The sequence below is a fragment of the Phyllostomus discolor genome, chromosome 11 (genome assembly GCF_004126475.2).
Source record: "Phyllostomus discolor isolate MPI-MPIP mPhyDis1 chromosome 11, mPhyDis1.pri.v3, whole genome shotgun sequence".
Classification (NCBI taxonomy): Eukaryota; Metazoa; Chordata; class Mammalia; order Chiroptera; family Phyllostomidae; genus Phyllostomus; species Phyllostomus discolor.
The window spans coordinates 64,839,569-64,852,378 of NC_040913.2; the positions used below are offsets into that span (position 1 = coordinate 64,839,569).

The following is a 12,810-nucleotide window of genomic DNA, read 5'->3' on the forward strand; positions in this document are numbered from 1 at the left end:
AACCATGGCTATCTATTCCTTTAAAAAGGTGTGTTGTGAGAATTTTGAACTTAACAGCGACACCGGTAGAATCTTGGATGGTTTCTAAAATGATTGAGTATTTCCTAGAAGCCCAATGGGTCCCACTCGGTGCACCTGGAGTGTCTGAGCTCTTCCCAGGGCAGGCTGGGCCCAACCGTGTTGCGTGCACACCCACAGTGCTTGTGTTCAAACACCTCTGCGAGTGTTTGCTATGTTGCTTTTAATTATATGCTTAGATGTCTGCCAACCCCATGGCAGTAGGAAGGACTGAGGTGGTTTTTCGTTACTAAATATTCGCACTGATACAGTGGCAGAGTGTTGGAAGTATAGGAATAATTGGTCAACAAATGAATTCATCCTTCCAGGCATGTGCCCAACACCTACCAGTACTTAGTGAGCAGCGTCTGCGTGTGAGACACCGTCTGGGCCCTGATGGCGCAGCACCCTTTTCTGCACAGGATTCAATCAATAAACCAAATATCAATGGAATTTTTTTTCTAGGAGAAAGGAACTCATTAATCACTTGTAACATTCCACTTAATTAAACCAACACTAAAACTCCCATAATCTTGCAAATAAGATCGACCACAATTTGCCCAAAACGAGCATATCACACATATTAAACCGCATCCTGAACCACAAGGCAGCTCACTGGGAAATCTAGGCTTTACAGCCTGAAACATGAGTGATCCCGCAGTAAGCCGTCTCTAAAGTATGTTTTCTTTCAACCTTAATTTCCACTTCCAATATCCTTTGTTGTTCTCAATATTAATGAGCACACATTTCCATCCTTTGTGCTGAGAGGCTTATTATCTGCTCAAATTCTAAATAATTGTACTTAAGAGTGAGCCCCCTTGTGTCGTGGATCATTGCTTCGCACCAGTTCACAACCGTGTGAATCTCTGGGACTTCGCTGAAATACACATCCTGCTTCAGGTGCCCCCGTGGGTTCTGAGGTTCTGCATTTCTAACACGCTCCCAGGGGAGGCTCCTGCTGCTGGTTCATGGACCAAACTCTGAGTAGCAAGGTCCTGATTTCCACTGTCCACTGTGTGTGGCTGCTGCCACTAATTGGCAATTATTTAAACTTAAACATTCAGCTCTTCAGTCCCACTGGCCACTTTCAGGTGTTCAATAGCCATTTGTGACTGGAGGCCACAGTACTGCACAGCCAGGTATACAGCACATCTAACGTGGCAGACAGTTCTCTTGGACAGTGCTGCGCTTGATGACAGTTCATGGCCCTCACGCTGTGTGAACAGAAAACCATCATCTTCATAGACCTGCTTAAACAGTATGACGGAGGAAGACATTTTGTGTCTGTTTCCACAGGGAGCCCCTGGTGGATTCGGACCTCCTGGACCCAAAGGAATAAAGGGAGATTCTAGAACAATTACCACCAAAGGTCAGTCTTCTGTGGCCAAGCATTGCTTGCACTATTTATCCTTCTGTGGCAGCCCTGTATGAGTAAAGTCACACTGCAAATTCTTTCCCAGGTGAGAAGGGACTACCAGGTATCCCAGGTGTGCCTGGGATCAAAGGTGGCGACGGCATCCCCGGGCGTGACGGACTCGATGGATTCCCAGGCTTCCCTGGCCCTCCTGTGAGTAGCCACGAGGGTGGGACCAGCTCAGCCCTCACTCCGTCAGTCACGCTCTTAAACACCTCGAGGCGAATGGTGCTGGCACCCCCTAGGTCCACCCCATGCAATCCATTCTATTTTAATGAGCAGAAATTGTGTTTTTTAGGATATAGTGAGTTAGGTGGGAAGCCGAGCCCAGAGTGAATATTTAAAAGTCAAAGAGATGATGAATATTCTTCCTGGTGTAACACAGAATGAAACACCACCCTCCCCAAATCAAATGTTCTTAAACAGGTGGTGGAACACTATTTTTCTAGAATAAGTTATAAAATATACAATTTGCTTTGGCAACAAACACACCAGCTTTGAAAGAGAGGATGTCTCACGAAGTGCAGAATCCCAGCCGCCTTTCTTGGGGGGTGGGGGCCGGCTGGAGACGGAGATGGAGAAGGGCAGAGATGAACCCAGGAGAGACGACTCCACCTCTGCTCACCATCCTCTTCTCGCCTAAGCCCTACTATCTTGCCTTGCCCATGGACAGTTCTGGGGTTTTCTCCAGATTCTGCAGTGTGATTTCTCAGTCCTTTTTTCCTAGATTCCAGTTTCTTTCCTATGGCTATCAAGCCTACGCCCCCCTACTCCTAAGATCCTTGAATTCACCTTGTGGGGCTGCCACAACAAAGCACCACAGACTGGGCAGCTTATATGGCAAAAGCATCTGCAGGGGACACAATTCAGCCTACAACTCTCTTTCTTCTCCCCGGAGTTTCATACTTACATTCTCTTTGCTGGCTCACTTGCCCCATTCCGAAACCAAGGCCTTCTCCTTCCTAACGTGGGTCATTTCTTTTATAATACTGGTAACATTTTCAGTGCAGTTTCCTTGGGCTCTTTGAAAACACCTGGATTATTAGTAATCTAGCATTGCTGTTCTAGTTATCACTTCGAAAATTATTTTCCGAAGAGAATTTGTGTAGCCCAGTCACACTACTGTGTCACTCTCTGAGACGAAAGCATGGAGGCTACTCCTCGAATGAGGAAATGACGAGAAGTGACGTGATTTATCAGCACTGGATCTGAGTCCGAGTCCATGATCACAGGACTTCAGCTGTGTTGGTGGCCTTGGGGAGGGTTGGGGAAGGGGCTCTTCTCTGATCGGGATGCTTCCAAAACTACAGATAACGCTATGATCATGTATCTTAATAAACCTTATCTGAAAGTCAAGAGGGGAAAACAGAGGCCAGAGCTGTGATCAGTGAAGAGGACAGTGGATCATGTTGGTGGTCTGAACAGTGTTCGTGTTTTGCCTGTGCAGGTGTGATTACGGAGTGGTCTTTGTGTGTGTGTGCATGTGGATATGGTCTCCCTGTGTGTGGTGTGCACATGTAAGGAGGAGGTGTGTCTTGATTCGTCACGGTGGCTGACCCGATGTGGTGTGTGAATTACTGGTGTTCAGTAGCACACTCACCGTGGCTGTGAGGACAGCCAGCTCCGGTAGCACCTAGGGCTGGCCGGTGGCCCTCGGCCCGGCTCCTGGCTGGCCGGGCCTGCTATTTCCTTTCTGCTCTCAAACCCACCACTTCTGGTTCCCAGTCTGGTGGCTTTTGTCAGTCCCTGATTGCCAGCATTTCTAAACTAACAACGTAAACATCTGCCTTGAGAACCTCTGGGAGCACACCCCAGTGGTTGTCATCATTAACCACTCACTAAGTTTGGTCAACCTACCATTTGACCTCTGTAATAGCCTTGGGAAATGGGAAGTCCTCCCCTTGTCATTAGGCACATCTTAAAGAGACAAAACACAGGAGGTTGTGTGGTTTAATCAGGACCACGCAAGTAGAGAGGGCTTGACCCTCCATCAGTGATTGTCCCACCACTCCTCATGTAAATGAAGGAGAAAGGTAGCCTTAGTGGAGAGCAGCGTCTCATTTTCTGGAAGCTGCGGCTGCCTCGCTGTCTGAATGTCCCTGTCTCATTCCCGGCTCAGGCAGATGGGTGGGACCTATTTACACAGCTGTTGTACCAGCTCGTTCAGACACACTGAGTGTGAAGCTGGGCCCACGGTTTTCCCATGACCCTGCAGACATCATTCCTTCTAACTCCCCAGTTCTCACCACCTCCGCCCCTTTGATCATTCCACTGCGCACCCTGGTTTTCCATACCTGCTTAGTAGTTTCATTAATAGGGCCTGGCATTACCGAGCACTTCCCGGCTTCCTGCTATCCAGATCCTATCACCTCGGCTTACTCTTCACGAGCACACTTCTCTTTCTTTCTTGTCCAAATTAAAGACTTCCTTTCCTTTAACAACGCATTAGCTCTTGTGAAGAGTAGATACGCCACAAATGCTAAATCATAACAATAAAAATACTGTATTACTACTCTCGTTTATCCAAACCTATGCCTCACTGTTCTTATGCAGAATTCTTCCTGTGAATGAAGGTCCCAATCAACGCAGGGGTGCTAATGGTTTGGAAAGAAAAATTTAATATTCAAATAGATTTGTTTGCTCCCAGAACTATCTTCTATTGCACTGCTCATGCTTATTATAAAATCTACCCTTTATTTCTGTGACTTGGTTAGATCATGACTGTAGGTTCTCATTAATCTCCAGTGTCCTTCTGCTCTCCACCTGTAGCATTGGGCTCAGGGAAATGCAGAAAAGGAGCTGGGAATATGACTGTCTTTGAGGTTTACGTGTCTTTTAAGATATAAACTGAATATTCTCCCAGGGCGATGGCATCAAAGGACCCCCAGGGGACGCGGGCTACCCAGGAACACCTGGCACCAAGGGCATTCCAGGAGAAAGGGGTCCCCCAGGACTGGGCCTCCCAGGTCCCAAAGGCCAGCGTGGTGTCCCTGGAGATGCTGGACTCCCTGGAGTGCCAGGCCTCCCCGGACCTCCGGGCCCCCCAGGCCTCCCAGGACAAATAGGTATGGGGGACCCTTTCTTCTGTCTTTCAAAGTCATGAGGCACTGTGTGCTGCTTCAACACATATTCACTATTCATTTTTGGGCAATGTATAAGTTTCCCAGTGGTGTCCTATAAGAATGCTGTATTGCATCACCAGGGTTTCTCAGACCCACCAACAGCCTCCTCTCACCAGCTGGAAATAAAGGGCCTCCCCCTCTAGTGCTGAAGCCATGGGCCTTCGGAGTCCCTGCACATTCCCCAGCCTTCCCACCACCACCAACACACACACTCATAGATAATTTAATCACTGTCAGTTGTTCCAAAAGTGCCTCACTCTGCCCTCATGTCTTGCTCCCAGATTGTGATACAGGTGTGAAAAGACCCATCGGAGGTGATGGACAGGATGTCATCCCACCAGGTACTGTCATGAATATCAGCTGGTTTTAGAGCCCTTTAAAACTTTGGGTTTATAAAACATGTGGCTCATCAACAACTCCTGTGAGCTCCTGCAGCGAGCATGGAGCTGCAGCAAGAAATATAAATATGTGCAAAACTTGGAGCTGGCACACTGTCTGATTCAGCTTAGAATCAAAGGATAGGCAAGTATAATAGCATGTAGTGTTACCACATCTTCCCACCAATGTGAAGCATCAATTTACAGCATTGGTAAGAATTCAACAGCTATGTTTTTACACCTAAAATGCATGCATGTACATATTCAGCTTTCTGTCTATACATGTGTAAAGGGCAACTGTGAATTATTTGCTTGTTATATAGGGTGAAGAGCCAATCCAGGTAGATGTCAGGAGAGCACAATTTGGACTGGTGATAGATGAATGCTAGAAAGAAGAAGAGCTGACAGATAGGGACAGGTTATAGAAATGACTCTGAGGCAGAGCGTAGCGGTAGGAGAGAAGAGAGGGAGACTATCCAGAGGTTGACCTGGCCAGCATTGGAGAGCAAAGCCTCCACGAATGTCAGGGTTGGAGAATTGGCATCAGAATCCGTGGATCTCCTATATGAGGTTGAGGTTGAGGTTGAGGTTAGGCTGAGGTGTGGGAATGGACCCAACACTCAGAGCAAAAGTGCAGAGCAGGAATGGCAGACCCCAAAGCTTTCAGAGAACTGGCCAATGATGCAGATGTGAGAAGACCCCTGGGTGTGAGGCTCTGCAGGCTGGAGGCCAGGCCCCCCAAAGACAGAGGGTCCCTTCCTTTTTCTGACCTGGGTTGGCCAGGTTGTACACCCTTGGTCCCCAGTGTAGCAGAGGAGGCTGAAGCCTCTGTCAGGTTAGGAGCCTGGCCAAATCCCAGGCACAAGGATGAAGGACACTTCAAAGACAAAGGCCAGACAATAAAATACCCCTGTGTCATGTCCCTGCCCTGGCCACACCGGCCAGAAGTGGCTACCACTCAGTTTTCATTTTACATGGCTCAAAGCAGTTACGGCTGTGGCTAATTCTGAAACTATTCGAAGTCACAAAGGAGGAATCAAAGAATTGCTTTTGAAATCACAAGTGGCCTTCATCCACCGGTGGACATTTCCAGACAAAAAAGGCATTGGCATTGACTCACTGGGGAGGAGCTAGATTAACTCAGCAGTGCTGAGGTGTTGCCCTAAGGGAGGGGATGGGTCGTTGCCAGCAGAGCACCAGGTTTTATTTGACTGGCCTTACATTATTTGCATTTTATATTAATATTCTAATTTCATTATGTAATAAAATTAAACCTTTATTTCCATCAGATCAATATTAATTAACTCATTCAGTTACTCTGATTATAAAACGGGTAGCCAGCTTTCAGGCCTGGCCCTCTTGATCTTAGCAATATTGCAAAGCCATGAGACTTGGCATTAAAGATGCTTCCTCTCATCTTTTTTTCCTCTCTCTTCCCAGGTTGTATTGGAGGGCCCAAGGGATTGCCAGGCCAGCCAGGCCCCCCAGGCCCTGCAGGTAATGTGCTCCAGTAAACGGGAGAGCACTTCCAGCCTTCCTGTTTGACTCTTCCTTTTTCTCGCCTCTCTTTGTACATCTTTCCTCTGCCCTCACATTCCTTTCTGCCCCTGGACGTCACCGTGTTCTGCCATCCTGGCACTCTTCTACAAACGAGTAGCTTCTAGGAAGCAAACTTTTACTTGTTGGTATAAGAAATATGTATGGCAATTGACGCCTCGTGGAACCCCAGTCTAAAGGGGAAGATTCTGCTACACAGGACTCAGCCTCAGCTATAGCACGAACCTTGATGAGACTGACGTGCCTCTTTAAACCTGGGAGGAAATTTTATTTCTGGGTTGTTGTGGGGTGTTTTTGTTTTGTCTTGTTTTGTCTTGTTTTGTCCCTTTGTGTCTCAGGATATATGGGAAGAACCTATGGGAGGGGGTGTTTCTTTGGGGTTTTAACTGAAATGAAAGCAGAAATAAACAGGGCTGGGATTTTGTCTCTACGGTCTAGGAGGAACTGGGCTTTTTTCTGCTGGCACAGCAATCACCCTATTTAAAGAGCCCACATGAAATAAATAAGGGTTCTCCATGACAGAGCCCAGTGTCTACAGCCGTCCATGCGCCCACTGATGGCATGGCAGTACAGAAATAACAGATGGAGCCTGGGCAACCGCCACAGCTGCTTGGGGAGGCCCAGATGCCTGTGTCTGTCAGCCTAGGACAGGCGAGTTCTCAGACTACAGCAGTCTTGTGTGAGAGGGAACATCGTTTGGCTCTGACTAGTACTGACTGCTCCTTCCTCATCCCCCCACCCCCAAGTTGAGAATAAGGGTCTGTTGCCCTGGCCGGTGGCTCAGCTGGTTTGAGCATCTTCCTGCACACCAAAAGGTTACAGGTTCGATATCTGGTCAGGATATGTACAGGAGGCAGCTGATTGATGTTTCTCTCTCACATTCACCTCTCTCTCTCTCTCTCTTCTCTGTCTCTCTCTCTTTTGGAATTATACTGAGATATAATAATCTATGAGGATTATACTATCAGTGGGACATTTTGGATAATCTATGCATTTATTCAGAGTGTGAGTAGGGGTTAAGCCTTGGTTGCTATACCATGTGTTTTGCCAAGGCCAACCTTGCTGACAAGACCCTCAGGGACTAGGGTTCCACAGTGGGAACTTGAGGGTGCCATACACAGTGCTGCTTCTCCCCAGCCCAAGGGAAGTGTTTCCACGAGTCTCAACCCCTTTCTGCCCTCATAGAAAAAGACTGAAAACGCCAGGATGCTGGATTGTCCCCTTCTACATGATGGCAGAGCAGCAGTCCAACCTAATGGCCTGCAGGGGCACTTCTAAAGGGACAGTAACATGGAGAGGCTGGAATTCCTACTGTACCAACACGCCTCTCCACCACCTGCTCATGACCCTTCCCACCTACCTTGAGTGCTGCAGAGAGGAGGCTGCTGTTCTCAGTACTTACAGAGAAATACAATGTGTCCCAAAGCTCCTGGCTGCCAGTGCCGGCTGTGGCACCTGAGAGCTTGACATGAAAGGAATTCTTGAGCATGAGACCAGGCAGGCACAGAGACACCTGGAAAAATGCCTCAAGTTTGCTTCCCATGTGAAAAGGTTCAGATCAAAGATGTCCAATAGATTAGGAGTTACTTCATTTAGCTGGTAGGAAGTTTTACTTTCTTTTTAGTCTAAGTCATTCATTATAAGTAATATCAGTCAACATTTTTCAAATCTGAGTATATTGGCTCTGGGTGAAGGATGTGGAGAACTTTCAAGTTTCCCATGTTTATTAAAAATGTTTAAAGTATTATAAATATTTGCAGAGTACAGTGGAGAAAGTTGAATGAATTGCAATGAGGTGTAGGCCATTATAACTGGAGGAGACTTAGGCAACCTTCAAGCACCTTGCTACTCAAAATGTGGCCCCCAGAGAAGTGCCAGTGTAATCCACCTCCCAGACTTCAGTGTATGTTCCAGAGTTCCAGGGCGGTCTACAGTGGAGAGGGTCAGAGGGGCCACAGGCAAGAGGTGGAGAGCCACTCTGTCACTCAGGAAGCTGACCAAACCTCAGAGCCCAGGAGCCGGCCTGTACTCACTGCCTAGGAGGTGACCAGATGGCTCCTCCCCATCTGGGGAGGAGGGTGGTACCCTGCAGATGCAGATCTGTCTGGCCCCTTTTTGTGCCCCTGTAGTCCAGGCTTCAGTGAATGTGGGGTGTCAGGTTTCTGTAGCTCTGAGTTCTCTTCATTTCCTGACTATCAGGGAGAGAACCCTCCCAGGCCTGGGAGTCCTGATACAGCATCTGCTCGGCTCAGGCAAGTCTGTGGAGCTTGTGATCTTATATCTTGATATTGACACTGGACCTCATGGAAACAGAGACAAATATGACAGATTTTTCACAAGAACCCCCTGTGTTTAGGAACATGTGATTATTGTCAGTTTGAGAACCTTGCTTCATGCAAGAACCTCTTATACAGATAAAGTCTCTGTGGTCAGAGAGGACCAGAGTGCCAAACATGTGACACACACCCAGACCAGAGTGGTAATCTGAGGCCTGGTCCCTGCAAAGGGCTCAGATATCAGAGCCTGGGTGTCTGAGGCCCTGGGCCATTGTCCTGCTGTGGCTATTAGTTTCACTTCCTGACTAGGGATCCCATGGTCAACAGCCCCTGGCTTGCTTCCAGTCTGACTCTTCTCACTCACTTTTACCATCACATACCCACTCCTGAGGAGGGAGGTGCGGGTGGGTGTCACGCAGCATCCAAGTTCCGAGGGAAAGCCATGAACATGGGTGGAAAGCATGAAGTCCAGCTCTGTGACATTGGTGAGGAACCCCAGCTTTCTCTTCATTAGAACATTTGTGGAGCTCACCACTGTGCAAGCACTGCTCAGATGTTCGGCAGGAGTCATCTCATTGTCCTCACAATGCCCCGTGAAGTGGGTGTTATTTCCCCACTTTGCAGATGAAGAAACTGAGGTCCAGAGAGGTTTAGAAACATGTCCTAAATCACACACATAGAAGAGCCACGATTCATAGCCAGGCATTCTGAGCCCTGTGGAACCTTATTACTGAACATTATTCTTATAGTTTGAGTCCTTAAGCATGAATTTTAAACACTGGAAATCATTCTATAAGCCCAGAGATGCTATTTTAGTTCAGTCATTTGTAATCTTCAGCTGTAGGATTTGTTTGTTTTCTTATGGCTTCTATTTTTTTTGTAAAACTTCTCATGATATGTGTGTATTATTTTCCTGATTTGTTTACTGTCCATGTGTGTTCTCTCATATGAACTGAGCTTCGCTAGGACAATTCATGTGAATTCTCTCTCAGGTACTTTCTGATTGCCAGTTCTCTAGAGCTGATTACTTGAGCTTTGTTACTTTTCTTCATTGGTGTCATGGTTCCCTGTTCTTAGTGACCCTTGTGTCCTTGTGTTGATGTGTGGCCATTTGAAAAAGCAGTCCACTCTTCCCACCTTTACTGGCTTCAACAAGGAAGGCCCTTCACCAGTCAGCCTAGCCTGGCACCCTAGGCAGGCCCGCTGGTGGCATTCACTGACGGATGGGCCCGCTGCCGGGGTCTGTGGGGTCCACAGTTGGGTGTGGCTGGCTGTCAGAGGTGCTGCTTTAGGGTTGAGGTCCCAGCTTCACCATCTCCACATTAACTCAAGTGCCAAACTTGATCACTTCCTGTTCACCTACTGCTGGGGTTTCTTCACAGGGCTCTGATATGTATTGTGATTTCTTTGGGTTTTTTAGGTGCCAAAGGCCTCAGAGGGATACCAGGATTCCCAGGAGCAGATGGACCACCAGGACCCAAGGGTCTCGCAGGAGATCCAGGGCGTGAAGGGTTCCCAGGACCCCCAGGTAAGTCAGGTCAGACCCCCTCAGGCCCTTAGATTAGGACATGGCTGTGAGCGGATGATCAGGGCACCCCGGCTCTGCTGTCTGTACCGTGTAGAAACTGGGTTGATGCATACTTGATGACAACTTTTGTTCTTGTCCTTAGGAGGATAGAATTCTTGAATTTTTTATCATTAATGTTGTACTAGAGTTTTGCAGAGGATAATGCAGACTTTGAAAAAAAAGAGAGAGAGAGACAAGTGTGCATAAAGATTTCTCTCTGGTTAATAGTAAACATTCCAAGGGCACATAGTGTTGTCCTCTTCTGTGGCTATCATTAAAGGCACACACAGTCCTCTCACCATCAATTCCCAGTCTGCTGACCACTCACTGGCTAAGAAATGTGTATGTTTTTGCTTTTCATAGCCTTATCTGCTCCCTCTTCAGCCTGTAGCTTGTCTGAGTAACCAATTTGAACCATTCCATCTACACATGACACAGCAAGGAATTATTTAAGTCATTAAGTGACCAAAGGAGCTGAAGGCACTTACTTCTCTGTGTATGGAGGGAAGCGAATGTGTCTCTGGTAATGAATGAGTGGTGGCGAGAAGTAGGAGTACCTGCTTGGGTGTCAGCATACTCTTTAGTACGATTCAGTGTCGCCACACCCAGATGCCCCGTGTAGTTAGGGCTGATACGGTGTGAGTATGACCGTGTTACTTGGTATGCAGAGGCCCATGCATTTTAGAATTGTATTATTTAAATAAATAAAACTAAGGCTACCCAAGGCTAAACATCCTCCCTCAGGATTCTGGTCAGGTGTTCTTCTAGCCTCTTGTCACCCAGCATCTGTGAAATGCTGAAACTCTCTTATTGCTAGAAAGTCTTCCCCAGTTGAAATGAAGTCTGCCTTGAGTAGGTTCTCTGTCAGTGTTTCCACCACCCCTCACACACTGGGGGACGGCAGTCATCTCTCTCCACGTCATCTCAAGGACGGACACCCTGACCTGGGATTGCAGATTTTCTTTCTTTTTTTTTAAAGATGTTATTTATTTATTTTTAGAGAGGGAAAGGGAGGGCGAAAAAGAAGGAGAGAAACATCAACGTGTGGTTGCCTCTCACACACACACACACCCCCCACCGGGGACCTAACCTGCAACCCAGGCCTGTGCCCTGACTGGGAATCAAACCAGTGACCCTTTGGTTCTCAGGCTGGCACTCAATTCACTGAGCCACACGAGCCAGGACCAGACGTTCTTTTCACGACATAATTTCCATGCCCTCAGAATTCCAAACTTGCTTCCATCACTGTCCTCCAGTGTGCCAACATTCACTTCAAATTGGGATCCAGAAACTGAATAAATGCTCCACATGTCTGGAATATCACACAGAGCAGTGGGTCTGTGTGTCCTTAGATTTAAGTCCTTAGTAAATATTTTCAGCAAAGATGAATTTAATTTTGCCTCTTCCCTGGCCTACACTCAGACAAGTGGTTCAATCCTAAATGTAAAACTTCACCTCAGTCTCGGACAGATTTCCCTCCTGGATTCATAAAGATGGTTGCAAACCTTTATCCTGTTGCTTTTCATATTACGCATCTCTCCATGTTTTGAAAACGGGGATGCGTACTCCATGTGTCTTTCGTCAAGGCATTGGTAGAAACCTGCCTTGGAGAGAAACAAAGAAAGTTTTCTGCCACCACACACACCGGAGAATCGGACTGTATCATTTTGTTGCCCTGCTGGGAGCACCTAAATGTTTGGCAGTTATAGCTTTGCTCTTTAGTTGACCCCACATGCACAAAAGTGAAGTGAATGGGTTTTGAGAGGAGGAAAACAATTCATTAATGCCTTGAATATGGAGGGCACCTGGTAATCATAAGTTATGTGCCCAGACAAGTGGGCATGAACCGCACAGCGTCCTCCTGGCGTGGAGAACGAGTGGGACACGCCCGTTATCAGGGTATTTGGGAAGCTGACAGCAGGTGGAGAGCCTGCTCTATGTTGAAGTGTAAGCCTTTAAGTGACCAGGGACTGGGTAAACCAGAGGGAAGGGGAAAAGGAGGAACCGATCTGTTCAGTTTTGGAAAGCATGTCACTCTTTGTGGTAATGGAGTAACTGTGCTTCTGTCACCACACACAGAAGAAAATGCCCCACTTCAAAGACTGCAGAGCACACCGAGGGTCTGCCGCAGAAATAAGACCCACATCCGCACTCACACCCACAAACTTAAGTGCACAGTTCCCATGTACAGTTTGTTAACATTTCCATGAAAGCCACAGCTCTTCTTTATGTGGGTAAATCACAGCATTAAAACTCTGAAATAGGGTCCAGCTAGTTAATTCTCAGATCATGTCCAGATCCTTCACTCTGGGCCCCAGACACAGCCACACCGTTCAGCCCATCTCCCAGATCTAGGCACACCAGGCGGTTCCGTCCTAGGAAAGGCCCGGCGCCCTGTGCAAGGGGTCTTTTTGTTAGGTGTACCGCACAGAAGGGGCAG

At 47.5% G+C, this 12,810-nt stretch overlaps 1 protein-coding gene across 3 annotated transcripts in view; it reads left to right on the forward strand.

Annotated features, from left to right (window-relative positions):
* Positions 1–12,810, forward strand: part of COL4A2 (collagen type IV alpha 2 chain) — a 188,051-nt gene that overhangs the window by 143,262 nt on the left and 31,979 nt on the right. For all 3 annotated transcript variants that reach the window (XM_036011456.1, XM_028526656.2, XM_036011455.1), the window contains exons 23-28: positions 1,354–1,426; positions 1,518–1,624; positions 4,335–4,536; positions 4,875–4,934; positions 6,411–6,467; positions 10,224–10,331. In XM_036011456.1, coding sequence (XP_035867349.1) covers positions 1,354–1,426; positions 1,518–1,624; positions 4,335–4,536; positions 4,875–4,934; positions 6,411–6,467; positions 10,224–10,331 — 607 coding nt within the window. The remainder of the gene's footprint in view (positions 1–1,353; positions 1,427–1,517; positions 1,625–4,334; positions 4,537–4,874; positions 4,935–6,410; positions 6,468–10,223; positions 10,332–12,810) is intronic.